General features: G+C 44.8%; 1 protein-coding gene and 1 non-coding gene across 3 annotated transcripts in view; both read left to right on the top strand.

Annotated features, from left to right (window-relative positions):
* The window catches only part of PRPF8 (pre-mRNA processing factor 8), an 86,743-nt gene extending 67,535 nt beyond the window's left edge, over nt 1–19,208 (top strand). For both annotated transcript variants that reach the window (XM_063956094.1, XM_063956093.1), the window contains exons 23-43: nt 736–946; nt 1,217–1,333; nt 1,777–2,024; nt 10,937–11,116; nt 11,200–11,335; nt 11,419–11,588; nt 11,857–11,986; nt 12,072–12,218; nt 12,330–12,490; nt 12,732–12,923; nt 13,037–13,274; nt 13,523–13,651; nt 14,443–14,556; nt 14,652–14,825; nt 14,959–15,152; nt 15,532–15,771; nt 16,114–16,255; nt 16,703–16,843; nt 17,786–17,925; nt 18,265–18,467; nt 18,593–19,208. In XM_063956094.1, the coding sequence (XP_063812164.1) occupies nt 736–946; nt 1,217–1,333; nt 1,777–2,024; nt 10,937–11,116; nt 11,200–11,335; nt 11,419–11,588; nt 11,857–11,986; nt 12,072–12,218; nt 12,330–12,490; nt 12,732–12,923; nt 13,037–13,274; nt 13,523–13,651; nt 14,443–14,556; nt 14,652–14,825; nt 14,959–15,152; nt 15,532–15,771; nt 16,114–16,255; nt 16,703–16,843; nt 17,786–17,925; nt 18,265–18,467; nt 18,593–18,747 (3,562 nt within the window). In that variant the 3' untranslated portion in view covers nt 18,748–19,208. The remainder of the gene's footprint in view (nt 1–735; nt 947–1,216; nt 1,334–1,776; nt 2,025–10,936; nt 11,117–11,199; nt 11,336–11,418; nt 11,589–11,856; nt 11,987–12,071; nt 12,219–12,329; nt 12,491–12,731; nt 12,924–13,036; nt 13,275–13,522; nt 13,652–14,442; nt 14,557–14,651; nt 14,826–14,958; nt 15,153–15,531; nt 15,772–16,113; nt 16,256–16,702; nt 16,844–17,785; nt 17,926–18,264; nt 18,468–18,592) is intronic.
* On the top strand, nt 8,625–8,740 carry LOC135054157 (U5 spliceosomal RNA). Its single transcript, XR_010243396.1, has one exon. It is a non-coding gene; the product is annotated as a U5 spliceosomal RNA (small nuclear RNA).
* Nucleotides 19,209–21,750: the final 2,542 nt, after the last annotated feature.

Genomic DNA, 21,750 nt, shown 5'->3' with positions numbered 1-21,750 from the left:
TTAGTGCATCGTGTCCCCACGCATGTCGAGCGGGGCAAGGTTACCGTTCCAAATCGTAGTCTCTGGATCGTAAAGTATGAAAAAGTTCAACAACAAAAAGTGAAAAACTCATGTCGACCTTTTGACCTGTCGACCTAGAACATGTCCACCTAAAATCTCTATCAACCTAGTTACTGTCGACCAATAGTGGTTGACCTAGACACTGTCGACCTAGAGACTGGATACTGTTAGGAACCGCTCAGTTCCTGACTTGTCTGGAGAGGGTATAAAAGTTACCTCCAAAACGACTTCCGGGAATCTACTAAGGAACCAAGCCTGCCACATCAAGCTTGAATACAAGCTCCAGAGATGGGCAACCCTTCAGCACTGCGGCCGCCATCTGCCACTTGGGTCGCAAGGTCTCCGGCCGCAGACTGACAGTCACTTTCATGTACAGTGTACTCTGAAAAATGTTTGAACCTTGGTTTTGGGCTAGAATGTTGGCTTAATATAAGAGCGTATACTGTTCTATAAGAGAATACTTAAAGCCTAACAGAGCTATCTGAGTAAATTAAGCAGACTACAAAACAGCAACCACCGAGATCACACCTGTTCAGAGCACATAAGTATAATCCAAACTAAAGACCTGTTTGTCCTATCCACTTATTGACTATATCTTTAGAGCATTTTTACTTTTGACTCTGTATATGTATTGGTCCTAAAATGTGTTTTTTGTTTTGTTTTTTTTATCTTTAGTGGCCGTGCTGTGTTTTGGGACATTAAAAATCGCCTGCCTCGTTCTGTCACAACGGTGCAGTGGGAAAACAGCTTTGTGTCTGTGTACAGCAAAGATAATCCCAATTTGCTATTCAATATGTGTGGATTTGAATGCCGTATTCTTCCCAAGTGTCGTACAAGCTATGAAGAATTCACTCACAAGGATGGTGTCTGGAACCTGCAAAATGAGGTTTGCAAACCGCTAAAATTATATTTACTAAAGTGCAGGTTTTTAGAAGTGGAGATGTTGCCCATAGCAACAAATCAGATTGATTTAGCTAGCCCCTTCTAGAAGATAATACCTAGCATCTGATTGGTTGCTATGGGCAACATCTCCACTTCTAAAAACCCACCTTTTAGTAAATATACCCCATAGTGTGGTTCTTGTTTTGTTGCTAGTGTTTTATCTCACTTGAGTTGGAGATGGGGACAGGCTTATTGAAATCTGCTTTTTTTGCAGGTGACTAAAGAACGTACAGCTCAGTGTTTCCTGCGAGTGGACGATGAGTCCATGCAGAGATTCCACAACAGAGTTCGTCAGATTCTCATGGCTTCAGGGTCCACTACATTTACCAAGGTAAGTTGTGTATGGAAGGCTTACATTTTCTTTTGTGTTGATTGTTTAGTGTAATTTACCCCAAAAAAACATACAAAGCAAGAATGTCTAGTAGATTGTTCCCAGAAAGGCTTCTACTGTATATATGAAAACTTTGCTTTCCATCTTGCTACACTGTCTCTGTTTTGTCACGCACTTTGGAAAGCTGGCTTTGTGCTGTACACCAGTGTTCTGAGGCTTTAGCATGTCATTATTCAACTGTCCTATTTGGACAAGGGGAGAGGTAAATGATTCCTGCCTGTGTGTATAAGCCCTTAACTTAGTTGTTTAAAGATTTTCCCTTGATTAATTTGGATTGTATTTTCTGCACCAAAAATAAAACTAATATATATGCAGTAGCAAACTAAATTGGGGCTAGTCTTGGTATCTGCCCTTGATTTGATTGATTTAATGCTTCTCTCCAGATTGTGAATAAGTGGAACACTGCATTGATTGGCCTTATGACCTATTTCCGTGAAGCTGTGGTCAATACGCAGGAGCTACTTGATCTATTAGTGAAATGTGAGAACAAAATCCAAACCAGAATAAAGATTGGACTGAACTCTAAAATGCCAAGTCGTTTCCCACCGGTGGTCTTCTACACACCCAAAGAACTTGGAGGTCTAGGCATGTTATCTATGGGACACGTACTTATCCCACAGTCTGACCTCAGGTAATATCTCCTATATAATAGCCCTGTGATTCTGTGCCTGGGTTTCTAACGCTGGGCGTGGCTAGGAGCTCTCATTGGGTTAGTGGCAGGTCTATCACACCCAGCCCACAGCTGATTGGGCGAGAAACGCCCTCCCACACAGGTTACATCCAATGGGAGGCTCTGCCCTTTGCCTGCTGTGTTTTCACAGAGCAGGATTAGCAATGGGACTGATGGAGCTGCAGCTCCAGCCCCACACCCCAAAATAGGCCCACTGCATCTGCAGCAACACACCCTCCAACAATTTACACATAAACATTGATGCAAATTCAAAAAGGAGGCGTGACCACGGGTGCACCCGTGTGGCCACGCCCCTTTTCCTATACTTTCAATGGAAGCTTGGAGAGTCAAAAAACGGTAGAGACCATAAAAAAAAGGGACTGTACCTGCCAAAAAGGTGCAGCTGGAGGGTATGCCACTGCATCTGCAGCAAGTCTCTGTGCTGCATATAGGGTAAAAATAATCCTTTTACTGCAGCGTCCTATGGGGGTCATTCCGAGTTGATCGCTAGCTGCAGTAGTTCGCTGTGCAGCGATCAGGCAAAAACTTGGCACTTCTGCACAGGCGTATGCAGCGCAATGCACATGTGCGGCTTACGATTACAACGCACTATGTAGTTTTACACAGGGTCTAGCGATGATGCTTTTCAGTCGCATAGGCAGCTGCAGAGTGATTGACAGGAAGTGGGCGTTTCTGGGTGTCAACTGACCGTTTTCAGGGAGTGTTAGGAAAAAAACCCAGGCATGGCTGGGCGAACGCATGTTCATGACGTCAAATCAGGAACTGAATGATCTGAAGTGATCGCAAGCGCTGAGTAGGTCTGAAGCTACTCTGAAACTGCACAAATTTTTTTTGTACCCGCTCTCTCATCCCTTCGTTAGCACTTCTGCTAAGCTAAAATACAATCCCAGTGGGCGGCGGCATAGCGTTTGCACGGCTGCTAAAAACTGCTAGCGAGCGATCAACTCGGAATGACCACAAATGTCCTGCTGCCAGTTCACCTGCCCCCTCCGGCATCGACAATCCCTAGCCGCGCCGCAGGTGGAACAAAAGCTACTGCGTCCACTGGCATAGATGTGTATGAAAGCGGCGCACCGGAAGACTTTCATAGGCCTCCCTGCGCCGCATACTCTCTGAGCCCCGGAGCCTGCTCTGCGTGTGTTGTCACAGAAGTGCCTCCCCACCACAGCCGCACCCAGATCCCCAGAGGCCCTGACTTCGCAACACAGCACCTGGCCTGCCGGCCTGGAAGCCCCGAGATGGTTAATGTAATGGATAGAGAGGGTGATATTGTCTGGATGCTGAATCGATGTAAAAGGTGACAGTGCTGTGCAGTGCAGTGGGTGTGCAGTCTGGCCCGGTGCTAGGGTGTTCGGCGCCCCCTCCAAACTATAAATTTGCACCCTCGCATACTTTACAAACGCACAGCGCACATAATGACCCCTGTAGTAGAGACACTTACACATGTAATGCCCCCTGAACCAGTGACGCTTACACATGTCATGCCCCCCCTGTACCAGTGACGCTTACACACGTAACGCCCCCTGTACCAGCAACACTTACACACATTATGCAGCAGTCACACACACACACACACACACACATATACAAACACATACATACTGTACATACATTACACACATACACAGTCACACATATATACAGTATACACAGACACTGTATATCTACACACACACTCACTCTCTTTCCAGACACTTATCTAATGAAGTCTGGCTGGCCGAAGCTGTAGCAGCTCATCCTCCTGCTGCAGCATGGTCCCGTCTAGCTCCACCCCTTACTCCCATCTAGCTCTGCCCAGTTTGGCTCCCTCCCGGCCACTGAATGTCACACAGGGGAGGGGAGGGGGGAGAGGAGGCTTTGTGCTGCCGGTGCCGCTGCATGTGTGACTGCAGCCGGCAGCAGCAGGGATAGCAGCAGCAGCTCAGCACAGGGATGCAGAGCAGGGAGAACGCCTCTCCTTCCTGGTGCCTCCCTGCACTGCATCCCTTTGCTGAGCAGCTAGCGCCGGCCTGTGTATAGTGTCACTGACACTAACACTGCACAGAACTCTCACCTTTTACATTGATTCAGCCAGTCACACAGTTCTGCCAGCCAGTCACTATTGTTAGCACCAGTGTCCCAATGCGCCGCATTACAGGGAAGTAGATGCACTACATAAACTACAGCTGTCAGCAGCCCTTAGCACCGAAGCATTACACCCCTTAGGGCTGCTGGGAGCTGTAGTTTATTGCGTACATCTTCCCTGTAATGCGGCGCGGTGGGACACCGGCACAAACAATAGTGACTGGCTGCTGTGCGAGTCTCCGGGAGAGCCACTGCCAAAGGGAGGACAGCAGCTTAGCTGCTGACAGGAGGAGAAGCAGGATAAGCATTACCTGCCCTTCCCCCACTCACAGTACCTCCGAGCCCCATCCGCGGCACCCTCACACCCCCTCCAGCGCCCGCGATAGCTCCGGACCCCCTCCCCCACCCACAGCAACCCCCCACCCGTACCCCCGCCACACCACCGCATCCACCCCTCCCCCACCTGGGGCAACCCCGTAACTGCTCCTCCCCCACCCGCAGCGGCTCCGGACCACCACCCGCGGCACCCACGCACCCTCCCCCACCTGCGGCACCTCCGCAACCGCCCCCCCCCCCATGGCACCCCAGGATCCAATCCGCCTCTTCCCCGCACCCCCTACTCCCCCAACCAAAGCACCTACTAGGTGATTCACCAGGCCCTGCGTGCGCTGTTCACACCGTTGCAAGGGGCTTCCACCCCTTAACCAATGCACGCCCTTTGTCCGTGCAATATTTATCCACTCACACAATTATGATTGGATGTAATACTCCATATAATAAAAATATTGCACGCCACAAGGGTGTGCAAGGGTTAAGGGGGCGTAGCCCCTTACGACGGTGTGAAGAGCGCCCATAGGGCGCGATGAATCACCTAGTACTTATGAAGCTTGGTTAAATAACACTGAACATAATCTTTCCGCAGCGCAACTACTACAACACACTAGTATTTTCTTTATCATCCACTAGGGGTCACTGGAGTACTCTTGGGATATGGACGGGCGTAGCCGAACAAAGGCACTGAATATTCAAATTTAGGACTCTCCCCCCCCTCTATATCCCCAAGTACCTCAGTGTACTTTGCCAGTGTTTTTTCGGTGCTCACAGATGAACATCGGCTTGTGGCAATGGCCACTTTTCAGATTTTTATTTTTAATTTTTACACTTCCCGTCTCAGTTTATGGAAAAACATGGGTCCGGGATGGTGCCGCTGCAAGGCAGCGGATGGCGTGTCGGTCCTCACAAAGAGCACCCTCACAGCCACAGGCGCTATAGGCAAGCGCATGGCGTGTCGGTCCTCACAAAGAGCACCCTCACAGCCACAGGCAGCCACTGTCTCCTGCAAACTGAACGGAGCTTACAGAAAGAAGCTCCGTCACAGCCAGGATAAGACAAAGAGCTGGAAGGATCTACAGCTGCAAGGAGCTTACAGAAGCTCCGTCACAGCCAAGATGAGGCTGAAACGGAGCTTGCAGAGAGAAGAGAAGGCGGCACAAGGTATGAGTGTCAGGGCGGTCAGCTCACGCTGCCGCCCTGCTGTGTGTGAGTGTTATACTGTAGAAATGCCATAGCCGCTGAGCACGTGAGTGTTATACTGTAGAAAGAGCACGCCGCTGAAGGTCTTGCTGAACGATGCGCAGAGCGGCCGCACGTCACTCAGACGTTGGCCGCTCTCACTGCGCTGATGGCCCGGTACGAGAATCTCCGTGCGCTGTACTAAGCAGAGCGGCCGCACGTCACTCAGACGCCGGCCGCTCTCACTGCTCTGAGGGCACGGCACCGCTACACGCCACCGACATTCTCCTGGGCTGAACTAAGCAGAGCGGCCGCACGTCACTCAGACGCCGGCCGCTCTCACTGCTCTGATGCGGCACCGTTACACGCCGCCGACATTCTCCGGGCGCTCAACTAAGCAGAGCGGCCGCACGTCACTCAGACGCCGGCCGCTCTCACTGCTCTGATGGCCCGGCACCGCTACACGCCGCCGAGACGCTCCTCTACTTAAGAGAGCGGCCGCACGTCACTAAAGGACGCAGGCCACTCTTCCAGAGAGACACCGCAGACACAGGGAGACTGTGTACTGCTGTAGGAAGCAGCTGCCGGACGGCTCCCCGGCGCTAGATTCAGGCTCTCCTGCTCTCCCTGCTCCCGATCTCCGTACGCTGCAGGTAAGGGATGCAGGGGGGGGGGGAATAATACCCATAGCAGCAGCAAAGGCTGCAGGGGTTCAAAATACACAAGCAGCGCAGCACGTTAAACAATGTACACTGTGTACTGTGATGTTTCAGCACGTTTTATATATATACATATTATGAAGCTTTTGCTGGCGAAACTGTCTATAATATCAGTATGAACTGTGATTATATGTGTAAACACTTTGTATATATATATAATATATATATGAGGCTTTGGCTGGCAATAGGTTATCAGTGGCATAACCTATTGCACGTTTAACCATGTTTTCTGTTATTTTTGGTTACAGTTGCAAGATAAATACACTGCAGGCAGTGCTCATATTATTTGAATAAATGCATATATTTTACTGTATCCTACACCTGGGCAAAGTAACTGTATAATAGGCTATTAAGCCTATATTAAAACTGCAGCAGGTAACCTGTACTGTGATTTTCTGGGAAAGCATGGCATGACGGCCATTTTAATCATTGCTGGTTTTCCAGTTATAATTCCAGACCATACACCTCTGCTCCACAAGGAGGCGCAGGGGTGTTAGTGGGAATTTTTTAGTTCAAGATAATTCTAGAACATTCCTGCCCTACATCTTTAAGCCACCAGAAGGCGCAGGGGTGTTAGTAGGAATTTGGTTCGGGTTTCATGCCCATGTGAACTGCTTTTCACATAAAGACTTTAGTTTCCTAATAAATATGCTGTTCAGCAATAACATATATATATAGATATATATGCCATATAATAATGTTATTAAGTCGTGCAAGTGTCTGTCTGTTGCCTATTATGATGTCTGTCTACATAGCGAATAAGGCTCTAGTGCAGACTAAAAATGTTAACATTGGCAATTCAAATTAAAACAGCGGTAATCGGAGTCTCAGAATAACTCCGCCAGCGCTAACAAAAGACAATCTTTCCAAAGTGACAATTTTCCTTTGGGTACCAGAGTGTTTATTTCACTAGTCTTATAATTTAATGCACGATTCTATGTCAAATCTCACACCGATAACTACAAGTGAGAAGGGTACATTAGTCCAGCATTCAGATAGTGCGGGGTTTTGGACAACCATACATAATCGTTTCCAAAAGGACGCGATCCGCCATTGGTATATGCGTTTGTCAAACATTATAAAAACCACAGATACATTTGGGTCACTAGAATCTATGTATGAAACCATGCCGATCACGGTTAAAAGAAGCTGCAGAGTATATCTGTAAAGCTTTTGCTAACGCCGGTTATTTTCAATGTCGCTAGTTAAGCGCGACAAGGCCAGAGCTTGTTTGCTCCTAAATTGGATATATGTGTAACGACATTTTATCCCTTTACGATATTCTGCCATTAGCGCATAAAATATACTTGTAACGGCGTTTTATTCCTTTATAAAAATCACTCACGCCTTGTAACGACAGGACGTTACAGTCAGCAAGCCAGTGGTTTGATGACCTCTTTTACAATTGTGGAAGTGCGTCTTTTCAGGTTACATTTGCGAGGTTTCATGACTTCAACTCATATATGTCTCAGCTATTTACAGCTTAGAGTACAAAACTGCTTCTGGCGAACGGTTTGGCAGGTTGTCATTTAGTCTTTGCTGGTTTATAAACCAGGCAATAGTACGCCAACACAAAATTACTTATTCCCGTCTGTTTGAGCAAAATCAAACAGCTCCGTTGCAATATCAATCAGCAAGTCATTTACTACAGTTAGAAAATGGATTTTCTGCAGTTAGTTTTTGCTTATTGCAGCCACAAAATTGTATAATTGCATTTGATCTTCACAATGCGTATTTACCCAGTCCGGTTTCTTCATCACAGGTTCTAGCGTTTGCAAATCGCCACAACCATTAACCATTTCATTTATACCGTTGCTTATCGCTTCCGGTATTTACCAAAGTGATGTTGGAATAATCGCTCATCTCACATAAGAACTATGTATCAACAAAGTTCCTCTATCTTGCGCTACTAAGGTATACTGCGGTAGCAGATTAAGTTCGAAAACAATCACATCTAAGTCGGTCTAAACGATGTCAATTCCTAGGTAAGATTATAAATAAGGTAAATCAAAGACTTTTACCTACTACACCAGCAAGAACAAAGGTACACGCACAGCGGTACATTGGTGTATTCACTTATTAAGAATAAAGATGTGTTTTCAACGCAAAGGTTCTAAAACACGACAGATTGCTGTCAATAAATGTCCTAGAACTCTGTGCATTTTACAATGCAATAGATAAATGTCCTAGAACTCTGTGCATTTTACAATGCAATAAATGATTCGTTTTCAGTCTGACCAGGGATAGACTCTGGGTTCTCTTCAGAACGAATAAATCTTTCGCTTTTTACTAAAGATTTCTGTGGACAGGAACAACCGTGAGTTTCATGTAATTTTGTTTTTTCATGCCTGGCTCACGCTGCCCTTAAGCAGTCAAACAAAGCAACGGCAGTTGCATACACAACAACCAGTGAAAACCAAGAAGCCGCATGGCAATGCGGCAGGTAACTCAAATCTTCAATGGCTCAGAACGCCATTATGTGAAAATGTCAAGACATCAATCCGTGAGTGGACATTTGTTAGACAAAAGATCTCACCCGTCAGGGTTTGGATCTTGAAAACTGGACATTAAATCCAGAGGTGTTTCATATGTGAGTCCACAGAAGGCGGTTACCCCAAGTATACATAATGGCATCTCGCCACAATTACAAAAGCTCAGTATGTGTACATCACATTCATGGGGTCATTCAGCATCGTGTATCTGGCTCCACCATTTTCCGCTTCTCTCTTCGTTGCCAAAACGGATCAGAAGACAGTTCGTCACAGTCATACTGGTGGTATCTCATGGGTTTCGGAGAAGTTTGCTTCTCGAATTTTCAAGTAATACTTGCACACGATCTTGGCCCGCTCATAATACGGCCAACCTGTTACATCACGGAACGTTCTTTTACCCATAGTTACCTATGTACCTATTATCTATGTACCGCAGCTGCGGTTGACGGGGTGAGAGTTCAGACCGCTCTCTTAAAAAATAGAGAATTACAGTATCGGTTATACCAACCATGTTGCGAAATAGTAAGCCGCTTAAGGCAGCTCATAATTAAAAAAAATTTCGTGTGCTTACATAGGTTATAAACCTCGGAAGTTTCCAACATCATACTTCAAGTACCCGTATTCTGTTAAACGGGATGGGATGGAAAACTGCGTTCATCTGCACTAAGAGTGCAGGTATCTGTGTGGTAAACTTATTTTCAAAGCGTTTGCCTCTATTTACGTCTGTAAACATCTTTCTACAAGGTGTCACCAAAGTTCAGACTCTATTTATCCCACCTACAGCGCCAGGCGATTTAAGGTTGGGTTCAGATTTCTTAGTTTTCATATTTTGGAATCCTTTCAACAAATGGGAATTAAGTTTCATATTTTTGAACCCTTACAACAAATGGGTATTAAGTTCTCACTTTGGAAAACATTTTTCTTCTAGCCTTGGCTTCGCCAAGGGTGCTTCGGCAAGGATTTTGTTTTCATATTTGGGTGCCTTGTATTCCAAGCCACCGTATTTGAGTTTTCTCATTACAAAGCAGATCTTCCGACGAAATCCGCTTTCGTATTCTTCACATCAATATACCAATAGTGGTTCCTGTGGGGACAGCACATTCTAAAATTCTGAATGTGGTACACGCGTTACGCGTTTATATATGTAGTACGTGATATGAATACGTGGTTTGTTCTATATGATACTGCAAACTGGGGTTAGCCAGTTTCTCAGCAGATTTTATCCGGTTGGATAATAATGACTACAAGTCAGGCTTACTTTAAGGCTAAGTTACAATCGCCTACGTCAGTAATAGCATCCCACAGGTTCTGTGGGAATGTCACACCCAGCGGGTCGTGGAGCGTCTACGACGCGGCTACATAGCCTTTAGTGCACCACGTTTGTGCACGTTTACACGTTATGAATGGTGGCGCCATCAGCATTTAGCTTTGGCTGCCTACTGTTACAAGTATCAAACAGCTCTCCCGCCCACGAGGGAAGCTTTGGTACGTCCCAAGAGTACTCCAGTGACCCCTAGTGGATGGTAAAGAAAATAGGATTTTGGTACTTACCAGGTAAATCCTTTTCTTTGAATCCATAGGGGGCACTGGACGCCCACCCAGAGCAGTTTTACCTGGGTTGTTGTAAGCTCAAGGGAGCTTAGTGAACAAATTTAACTTGGATGGTATTAAGCTCGAAGGAGCTTAGGGTAACACATTTTCACCAATTGGCTCAAATTATAAAGTTCTATCGGTTAAGGTGTCAACTGTTTAGTTGACAATAAGGTTACGGATCAACTTTGTGGTTGTCCGTTATGTTATAGGGATTCTCCATTGTCAACCTCTCTATATCCTGTTCGCTCAGTAAAAAACACTGGCAAAGTACACTGAGGTACTTGGGGATATGGAGGGGGGGGAGAGTCCTAAATTTGAATATTCAGTGCCTTTGTTCGGCTACGCCCGTCCATATCCCAAGAGTACTCCAGTGCCCCCTATGGATTCAAAGAAAAGGATTTACCTGGTAAGTACCAAAATCCTATTTTCTTGCATTTATCCTTCCTGCATTTAACTTTCCATTTGTGAACAGATGGTCTAAGCAGACAGACGTTGGGATCACCCATTTCCGGTCTGGTATGAGCCACGAGGAGGATCAGCTGATTCCTAACTTGTATCGCTACATCCAGCCCTGGGAGAGCGAGTTTATTGACTCGCAGAGAGTGTGGGCTGAATATGCTCTGAAAAGACAAGAGGCCATTGCTCAGAACAGGTAAAGGAGGCAGCCTTTCCAGTTCCTGTTCCAGGTTACAATTTTGTGATTGGTACTGAAAACGTTATCTTAACTTATTAAAGGCGTCTTACTCTGGAGGACTTGGAGGATTCATGGGATAGAGGTATTCCACGCATAAACACGCTCTTCCAGAAGGACCGGCACACCCTGGCTTACGACAAGGGTTGGAGAGTTCGTACCGATTTCAAGCAGTACCAGGTAATTTTATGTCTATAGTCAGCTGTTTGTTTTTCTGCCTTCTGTGCATGCAGTGTACTGACCCATGCTGCTTGATCCATCAGGTACTGAAACAGAACCCATTCTGGTGGACACATCAGCGTCACGATGGGAAGCTCTGGAATCTGAATAATTACCGGACAGACATGATCCAGGCACTTGGAGGCGTGGAAGGCATTCTGGAGCACACACTATTCAAAGGCACTTACTTCCCCACTTGGGAGGGTCTTTTCTGGTAGGTTTTTACACTTTCTAAATACAACAAATACACAAATGTTACCTCGAAGTAAAAAAAAAAATACAAAAAATGTTTTCGGATACCTAATATTAAGCTATAAATCATGGACTTTGGTCAACATTATGTGGTAGCCTAATGTTCATTGTTTGACTAGAGCATACTACTGTACCTACTGTAAGCAGCGAAAGCGAATGTTCAAACTCTCCAGGGACATTTATTAGTCTTCCTCTGCCCTCTGATATCTTACTGTGTTTTGTGTTACCAGGGAAAAAGCCAGCGGCTTTGAAGAATCTATGAAGTGGAAGAAATTGACCAATGCTCAGAGGTCTGGTCTGAACCAGATCCCCAACAGAAGATTCACTCTCTGGTGGTCTCCCACAATCAACAGAGCTAATGTATGTCTCTAATTGGTGCATACAAATTGCAGTGCTTAATGGCTTACCATTCCTGTTAATCACCACTGGTTTTATTTTCTTGTAGGTATATGTTGGATTCCAGGTGCAATTGGATTTGACTGGCATTTTCATGCATGGCAAAATTCCCACATTAAAGATCTCTTTGATTCAGATCTTCAGGGCCCACTTGTGGCAGAAGATCCATGAGAGCATTGTCATGGACCTGTGTCAGGTATGCCTCTATCATGTTGGAGATGTCTTGTGCTGTTGTCCTCTTGATCACTGTGACTTGAAGTGTGTAATAAGTCCTGTTGACACTTCCTATGAATCCTGTGTATTTCAGGTGTTTGACCAAGAGCTCGATGCTCTGGAAATTGAGACTGTTCAGAAGGAGACCATCCACCCTAGGAAGTCTTATAAGATGAACTCATCTTGTGCTGATATCTTGCTTTTTGCTTCCTACAAGTGGAACGTGTCCCGCCCATCTCTGCTTGCTGACTCCAAGTATGTACTTTGTGTTCTCAGTAAATTGTTACACTGTAATATTTTCAGCTCTTCATTTCAACATTTAACCCACCAATCTGTGGAGCAGTTTTGTTCCTTTCCTGACCTTTGAACACCACCCTCTGTTTTAGCAGTAATTGGTAGTACAGGTTTTAGATTGTTTTACAGCAAACTATCCTAGAAGATGAATTGGGTGTTGCTTATAACATTGAGCTGACCGCGTGTGCATTGTCTCCTGCAGGGATGTAATGGATAGCACTACCACACAGAAGTACTGGATTGATATCCAGTTGAGATGGGGAGATTATGATTCCCATGACATTGAGCGATATGCTCGTGCAAAGTTCCTGGACTACACTACTGATAACATGAGTATATACCCATCGCCCACCGGTGTGCTGATTGCCATAGACTTGGCCTATAACCTTCACAGGTGAGAAACTCTTTAATGATGGATAATATTTACATCTGTAGATGATGGACTGAGCTGTATGCTGCGATTATGTCTGGGTGTAACAGGCAGCTTCTTTGTTTGTTTGTTTTTAGTGCCTATGGCAATTGGTTCCCTGGAGGCAAGCCCCTGATACAGCAAGCAATGGCCAAGATAATGAAAGCAAACCCTGCCCTCTATGTGCTGCGTGAGCGCATCCGTAAGGGTTTGCAGCTGTATTCCTCTGAGCCCACTGAGCCTTACTTGTCCTCCCAGAACTATGGCGAGCTCTTCTCCAATCAGATCATCTGGTTTGTGGATGACACAAATGTCTACAGAGTGACCATCCACAAGGTACGGCTTATGTGATTTGTATGCTTGCGAGCAGTGCCTTCCTACCCTATGTCTGTCTGTTTTTACACAGTTTTGTTCTATTACTGTTGTTCTAATTGTAAAGCGCAACCGAATATGCTGCGCTATATAAGAAACTGTTAATAATAATGTGCCACAGGTGCTTTGGCTGCAAACTATATAAGGGGAGCGGTGAATAATACTAGTTACCAGACTTCTTATGTTTTCTTTTTATTCTTTTCTTCTGTTAGACTTTTGAAGGTAACTTGACAACCAAGCCCATCAATGGAGCCATTTTCATATTTAACCCCAGGACTGGACAGCTTTTCCTGAAAATTATCCACACTTCTGTGTGGGCAGGACAGAAGCGATTGGGTCAGGTATGTGGAGTAACAGCTGGTCTTCATGACCTTGTAGCAACTCTGTATTTAAGAATGTATTGGTTAAAATAAAAGTTCAGCCTTTCTAAAGTGCAGTGATCCTGTACTCTACTTTTTTTAGAGGAAGGTTAAGTAGGTCATATATTCAATTTCTGACTTGGTTTGATGGGTTTATCCACTGTGGCTTAGGGCACGATTCAGACCTGATCACTGCAGTACGTTTTCACACAGCGGGCGATTATCGAACGACTGCGTATGCACCTCAATGCGCACGTGCGTCACCAAACAGCGACAGGATGCTGTGAAAATTTCGATTGCACGAGCGTTTGCAAGGTGATTGACAGGAAGCGGACATTTGTGGGTTATAACTGACCGTTTTCTGGGAGTGTCAGGAAAAAAGCAGTCGTTCCCAAGCATGTTCAGGGCTGGGTGTGTGACGTCAGCTCTGGCCCCGATCAGCCTGATTTCTTCGCACTGGAGGAGAAAGTATTGAGCTACGCACACACTGCACTTTCGATGGTGAGTGTAATGCAAACGGATTTGCAGCTGTCCGTTGACTAGGGGGACTTTTCCACAGCGTACACATGCAATCGCACACTTGCACGGGGAGAATTTTCACTCTCCCTGGGCGGCGACTATCTGATCGCAGGACAGTGTAATTTGCAGCACAGCGATCAGGTCTCAATTAGGCCCTTAATCCCTAGCATTCTTGACCCTATGAAGGAAGAGATTGGATTAAGTGATGCAGTTATGTTTCAATATTTACATTTCTTCATGTCTTCATTTTGTAGCTGGCGAAGTGGAAAACTGCAGAAGAAGTTGCTGCTTTGATCCGTTCTTTGCCAGTAGAGGAGCAGCCGAAGCAAATCATTGTTACCAGGAAGGGCATGTTGGATCCTCTGGAAGTAAGGGCAAAAATACACTCCAAACTATCCTTGTGTGAAGTTGGCTTGGCTGTTTTTAGTGACTTATATTTTTCCCTCTTCTAATTGAATCTCAGGTACACTTGTTGGACTTCCCTAACATCGTAATCAAGGGATCTGAACTGCAGCTGCCTTTCCAGGCCTGTCTGAAGGTGGAAAAGTTTGGAGATCTGATCTTAAAGGCCACTGAGCCACAGATGGTTCTCTTCAATCTCTATGATGACTGGCTGAAGACCATTTCTTCATACACTGTAAATAAATGTTCTCCGTTTGAAATTGGGACTGATTTTTTACAATCACCTGTGCTACAGGTTTCAGTTCAGCATAAATGATGTTTGATTCTGTCTATGATGTTACTCAGTTGGATGTAATTGTTATCTGCAGGCATTCTCTCGACTGATCTTGATTCTGCGAGCACTGCATGTCAACAATGATCGCGCAAAGGTGATCCTAAAGCCAGACAAGACGACAATCACCGAGCCTCACCATATCTGGCCCACACTAACAGATGAGGAATGGATTAAGGTGGAAGTTCAGCTGAAGGATCTGATTTTGGCAGACTATGGAAAGAAGAACAAGTAAGAAAATTGTTTTTTTTTTTATATATGTAGAGTAAGATACCCTAGACTGATCTCTATGTTTAAGCCTACCCCCAGTGTTTTAAAATGTATGAATATTTTTTCTCTTCATTTGCAGCCAGGGTTTGTATATTATCTTAGTTATTCCCTGGGTAGATAAAATGAGTCCGACAACCTATGCAAAGGGTTTGGTATTTATTTAAAAACCACAGCCAGTCATCTGGCAGTTTTTACAGGTTACCCTCTGGTTAAATGGTTACCCCAAAAGTGCATTCTACAAAGTCTTGTTTGTTCTAAGATTCTGAGCCACTTCATTATGTAGCATTGTAAGCTGTGGAAGTGGTGTTTTGTAACCAATCTGCATCATCTCTGTTTTCAGTGTAAATGTGGCTTCCCTAACACAGTCTGAGATCAGAGATATCATCTTGGGTATGGAAATCTCTGCCCCATCTCAGCAGAGACAGCAGATCGCAGAAATTGAGAAGCAGACAAAGGAACAGTCTCAGCTTACTGCTACTCAGACACGTACAGTCAACAAGCATGGGGATGAGATAATCACTTCCACCACCAGTAACTATGAGACGCAGACCTTCTCCTCCAAGACAGAGTGGCGAGTCAGGTACATACATGAGAACATTTCTGTTTCATACGGACTGTTATATAAACGCCAGCGCACACCTCTACATCCAGGGTGTGGGTGGTGCTGTGATTTGTGAGCCGTCGCACTTATTGTGTTTACTGTCGGATCACATGCTGTTCTGGCGAGGACTATTTGTCATGGATGTTTGATGCTAGTCTCAAATGCTGGGATTCCTGCTCACTGTTTGCTTGCTTGTGTTGTGGATTGTATGTTTGAGTCTATTTCTGTATATTTCATGTCAGTTTTGCTTGTTGGAACGTTTTTTTTCTGCATGTGCCAATTTTTACTTTCAGGACAATACTTATTGTTTTGTTTTTACAGAGCGATATCTGCTGCTAATCTTCACCTGCGAACCAACCACATCTATGTGTCCTCCGATGATATCAAGGAAACTGGTTATACCTACATCTTGCCCAAGAATGTGTTAAAGAAATTTATCTGCATCTCGGACTTGCGAGCTCAGGTCAGTGTTCCTGCTGGATGGACTTGTACAAACTGAGCGTGTGGGCTTTTCCTTCCTCTGGTATAAAGTGCACTTGCGTGTGATGCAGAGGCAATTATTTCTCTCATTCATCACAGTTACATAATGGCAGGCTACGCTGTAATCCCACTGATGTTCCGTAATCATATCACATGAATGCTTATTTTAATCATTAAATACATGGTCACTGCACCCTTGGGTGGGGTTATAACTAAAGATTTTACGATCATTTCATTTTGTCCCTAGAACAAAATACTGTTATGAAAGCACTAACTGGCTATTTTCTAACATAGTTTGCCTGCTACACTCGCTCATCTACAAAGGGTTTTGCCATTTTAGGCTGTCTTCTGAGGTTTAGATGCCATTTGTGTGAATCGTAGTTGGAATGTGTTGTAATGATTCTGTTTCCTTACATTTGGTTGTGCTAAGATTGCTGGCTATCTGTATGGAGTGAGTCCGCCTGATAACCCTCAGGTGAAGGAAATTCGCTGCATTGTGATGGTGCCACAGTGGGGAACTCATCAGACTGTTCACTTGCCAAGCCAGTTGCCACAGCATGAGTACCTGAAGGTAAGTTGTCCAAGCAGTTTGTCTTTGGCTCTCTGTTGAATTATTCACCACCTTTGGCAATTAGTATTGTAATCAGTGTTTTGTGACACCAGTTTTCTGCTTGCATTGTGTTCTACACAAGTGCCTACATTCGCCTATGCCATTTGTGCCAAATTGTCCTGTTTCGAGTGCCATGGACCTTGCAACTAACCTGTACCATGCCCCTACCATAGTCTTCACAAAAAGTGCGTCTTATTCACATCACTAATGTAACCCCATAAAATGCATTGGTACAGTGGTGCGGTCATTGCATACAGCTGCTAAGTGCAACTCCGGCGCCAACCTGTGTAAAAAGGTAAAAGAGAAGCCCAACATGCCTCACACCACGCATCGTTGTACACTTAGGGTCTAATGCAAATGCAATCCTTTGCGATGCAAATACAGGAGGGAGTGCATACCACCTCCTTCCTGCATTTGCAATGTGATCACATCTGTGAGCGATGGTCATCTGCAATGGCAGTCTGAGTAAGCCTGCGCTTACTCAGGATTGCCGTCGTAGGGCGGCTTACAAGGCCGAGGAAACTGCGTACGTGACACGCCCCCGTTTCCGGCAACGCTGGCCGCCAATGTCCCTTCTCGCGAACGCCTCTGCCTGTCAATCAGGCAGAGGTGATCGCATTTCTGTGATGCGATAACAGAACCTGTTCTGCACACGCAACTTTGTACCAATTCCCTTGCAGCAGATATACTAATCCTAGTGTTTAGCACACTATAACCACACTATAAGCCACTTTGTATGCGGCTGTAATGCGAATAAGGTGCAAGTTTAGGGTAAAAAGTACCAGAATCACTACCTGTGGTGGAGCGCTTAAGTCGTGCCATACATATTGCTGTATATGGTCCAAAAAGGGTATGTATGAAGATACATGTGTACAGGTGTTTAAAGTCTTTTCTGTCCTCTAGGAAATGGAGCCTTTAGGATGGGTTCACACTCAGCCGAACGAGTCTCCACAGCTGTCTCCCCAAGATGTTTCCACTCACGCTAAGGTCATGGCTGATAATCCGGCCTGGGATGGGGAGAAAACAATCATTATAACTTGCAGGTTAGTAAACATTAAATAATTTTTCTCCTTCGTCCCCTAGGGGACACTGGAGCGCAGTTACAATGGGGAGATAGTAGGCAGTAACTGGGAGCTGCACTTAGTAAGCAGCGTTCTTTCTATCTGGCATAACATTCTACCTCAGGAGCATCTTCCAGTGCTGCTCAGTCAGAAATATACTGCTTACCATGCCCACGGTGCGGCTTATGTTACATTGATACATAATAGAACTCCTGTTATTCTCCGTGATCTAAGATTTCCTTATTCTTGCATTTCTTTGGCCTATGGAGTGTAATGTATGGTTTGTATGATTTATCACAACGGCGCATTCTCTTTCCTCAGTTTCACCCCCGGGTCCTGCACACTTACTGCTTATAAACTGACACCCAGCGGTTATGAGTGGGGGAGGCAGAACACCGATAAAGGAAACAACCCCAAAGGCTACCTGCCATCTCACTACGAGAGAGTCCAGATGCTGCTGTCTGATCGGTTCCTTGGCTTTTTCATGGTGCCAGCACAGGGATCTTGGAACTACAACTTTATGGGTATGTAACGTTGTGTAATTTAGCTCTCCATAACGGTGTGGGTTTTATAAAACTAGAGGAAAGCAAAGATGTAGCACTAGTATGCTTCTCGCCTTTGTATCAACTTGAGGTTTCTGTCCCACTAGGTGTTAGACATGATCCCAACATGAAGTATGAATTACAGCTGGCTAACCCCAAAGAGTTCTACCATGAAGTTCACCGCCCCTCGCACTTTTTGAACTTCGCCTTGCTGCAGGAGGGCGAAGTGTACTCAGCTGACCGAGAAGACCTGTATCAATAGTCCGCACATCAGAGTATTGGAGGACTTGATCACTGTTGATATTCAACATGGGACTTTTTTAAACGCATGCTCAGAATTGTACATCTGTTTTCTCCTTTTTACAGCTTTGTTTTGCTTCTATTAGTAACTTTGTAATTTTTTGTTTGTTTCAACTGTAGAAACTGTACGGACCTCGTTCTTGTTGATATCTTTGTGCAATGTAGTTAAATGATTTAATAAAACTTTTTTTTTTTTTTATAAATATTGATTGTTTGGGAAAGAGGTTTTATTGGGATCTGTCCGGATGTATTGCCATTAGTAGTCTGGTAAGACACTGACTTGTGAGGGCTAAGCTTCTCTTGTGCAATCACAAATAAGGAAGCTCTTAATGGTAATTTTAATATTGACCATTGATATAACAGATATGGGGAGTGTTTTGCTCATTTCTTTATCAAGCTGCAATAAAGTAAACATTGTGGACAGACTGTTCTCTCTTCTGCCAGAGTATGACACACTCCTGCTAATTGGTTTGTGATATAGTCCTTCCTGATAGAGTAAATATAAAGTTTGGTTTGCGTGCTTACACTACAGGTGAAACTCGGATAACCAGAATATCGTGCAAAAGTTCATTTATTTCAGTAATTCAACTTAAAAGGTGAAACTAATATATTATATAGACTCATGACATGCAAAGTGAGATATTTCAAGCTTTTATTTGTTATCATTTTGATGATTGTGGTTTACAGATTAAGAAAATCCAAAATCTCAGAAAATTAGAATATTACATAAAATCAATAAAAAATGATTTTAAATACAGAAATGTCGGCCCTCTGAAAAGTATAATCATGCATATGTACTCAGTACTTGGTTTGGGCCCCTTTTGCATGAATTACTGCCTCAATGCGGCGTAGCATGGATTCTATCAGCCTGTGGCACTGCTGAGGTGTTATAGAAGACCAGGATGCTTCAGTAGCGCCCTTCAGCTCTTCTACATTATTCATTCTCATGTCTCTCATCTTTCTCTTGGCAATGCCCCATAGATTACGTTGGTTGGAGATCTAGTATATAGGCATATCTTGCTTCCCTGACGCACTTTGTGTAGTGGCTGGACCTCTTTTTGGTCCCCCAAGTGACCCTGCTCTTCCCACTATACAACTCTCCTGCTGCCTCTATTCCCCTTCTCACATCATGTCAGTGCCCCTGTGAAATTATCGATTTATTTACGGTTTCTTATATAGTGCAGCACATTATGCATCAACTGATATACTTTGTGCTGCTGGAGGACCCTGCTACTTCCACTATATAACTGTGTTCGTGCTATCTCCATTCCCCTCCTCACATCATGTCACTGCCTCTGTCACATGCAGCCCTGTCCTGCCCTGACATATCATGCATCTCCTTATATACTCTGTGCTGCTGTGTGACCGTGCTCCTCCCACTATATAACTCTCAGCGTATGGCTTCCTGCTACCTCCATTCCCCTCCTCACATCATGTCACTGTCACATGCAGCCCTGTCTTCACTGACGTATCATGCATGTCCTACTATAGCCTGTGCTGTTGGCCCACCCCAGGGGTGCTAGGGATGTGTTACCCCCACAGTGTTTGTTCCCAGATTGTAAGTCCTATGTGTACAAAGTTTGGTGTGAATTGCTCCAGGCATTCCAGAGTTATGGTGTCTCCTGATATACTCTGTGCTGCTGCCCCCCTCCCCGGCCCCCGGGGGTGTGTTACCCCCACAGTGTTTGTTCCCAGATTGTAAGTCATATGGGGCCAGTAGAAATATCCCAGGTCTGGCAACTCTGTATTTCAACACTGATAGTGAGCAGGGTTGAACAGGTGTTCAACCTGGCTTGTGGTGCAGTGTGACCCGTTCACTGCATAGGAAGCGGCGGCACTAGGAGATCATCTCATTTCTAAGCTTCGCCTCTGGACACATCACAGATGAAGTCACCAACCGGGCAGTAAGTCAGGTTAGGCCACCAGTCTGAAAGGTGTCTCCGCCGGGTTGCACCCGGAAAGGCTGAAAACCTCTAAAAACAAAAAGCGCTATTCAGGAGTAACCTTGAATATATGGACACAAGCCTTTTCTAGCGCCGGTGAGATCCTGTGTGCTCCCTGCCAATTTATAGAGCTATTCTCGTGCTATTGCCGGAAAGACTGCCTGGGTTCAAGCCGCCTGCACCGAATCAATACTGGGAGGTGAGCTACGAAAATCGTCACTGTGAGATCCCCAGTGGTAGAGGCTGCGGTGGAGCCGCCGAGCACAGTGTAAAAACCAGCGGCTGCTGAGAGACGGAGCTACAGACGGCACTAGTATGGACGGCATGGGTGAGCACTAATCCATAACTTTAAGGACAGCCACAGTGGTTTAAGCTAAAGGTGAAGCACGGCATAAACATCTAATACAAGTGCCACCAATCTTTTTATTCATCAATTAACGGGGATGCCCGTTTTATCAATGTATTGCTGGCACCTACAGTTTCTATAAGAGATTGATGAGACTGAACATTTCTGGCTTCACTTTAAATTACAGCGGTTTTACTATCACTGATATTTGTGATTAATCTACGATATAACGCTGTACCAGCGGGAGGATATAAGCAAATATAAATACAAATGTATGTGGTATTTTAATCCTCTTGATATGTCTGGATTGTGAAATATTCTATTTATAGGCTGTTCATATTGAAATTAATAGGTGCTCAAAAAAATTTCTATTGTAGAGAAACAAATATATTCTGATACATTAGTTTTAAATGGTGTTGGAAATGTCCATATAATTGCAAGTGTAATTAATGCATTTAGCTGGGTTAGAAAGCAGCTAGTTTCTGAGAATATTGGTTTCTACTTTGGTGTCTAATTGAGATTAATTATTAGTAAGATTATTAGCCAAAGGAGAGTTTTATATGTGAATATATGCAATTTTAAATAAAATACTTTTTATTTCGGACAGCGCCTTCAATCCCCTTTCTTTTCTGCACCCGGAAAGGACCTGTGTACAGAATCCCGTGTGCGACCCGTC

Source organism: Pseudophryne corroboree, chromosome 2 (assembly GCF_028390025.1).
Source record: "Pseudophryne corroboree isolate aPseCor3 chromosome 2, aPseCor3.hap2, whole genome shotgun sequence".
Taxonomy (NCBI): Eukaryota; Metazoa; Chordata; class Amphibia; order Anura; family Myobatrachidae; genus Pseudophryne; species Pseudophryne corroboree.
Note: the sequence above shows the minus strand (reverse complement) of the source record. Positions and strands in the feature narration are given on the sequence as shown.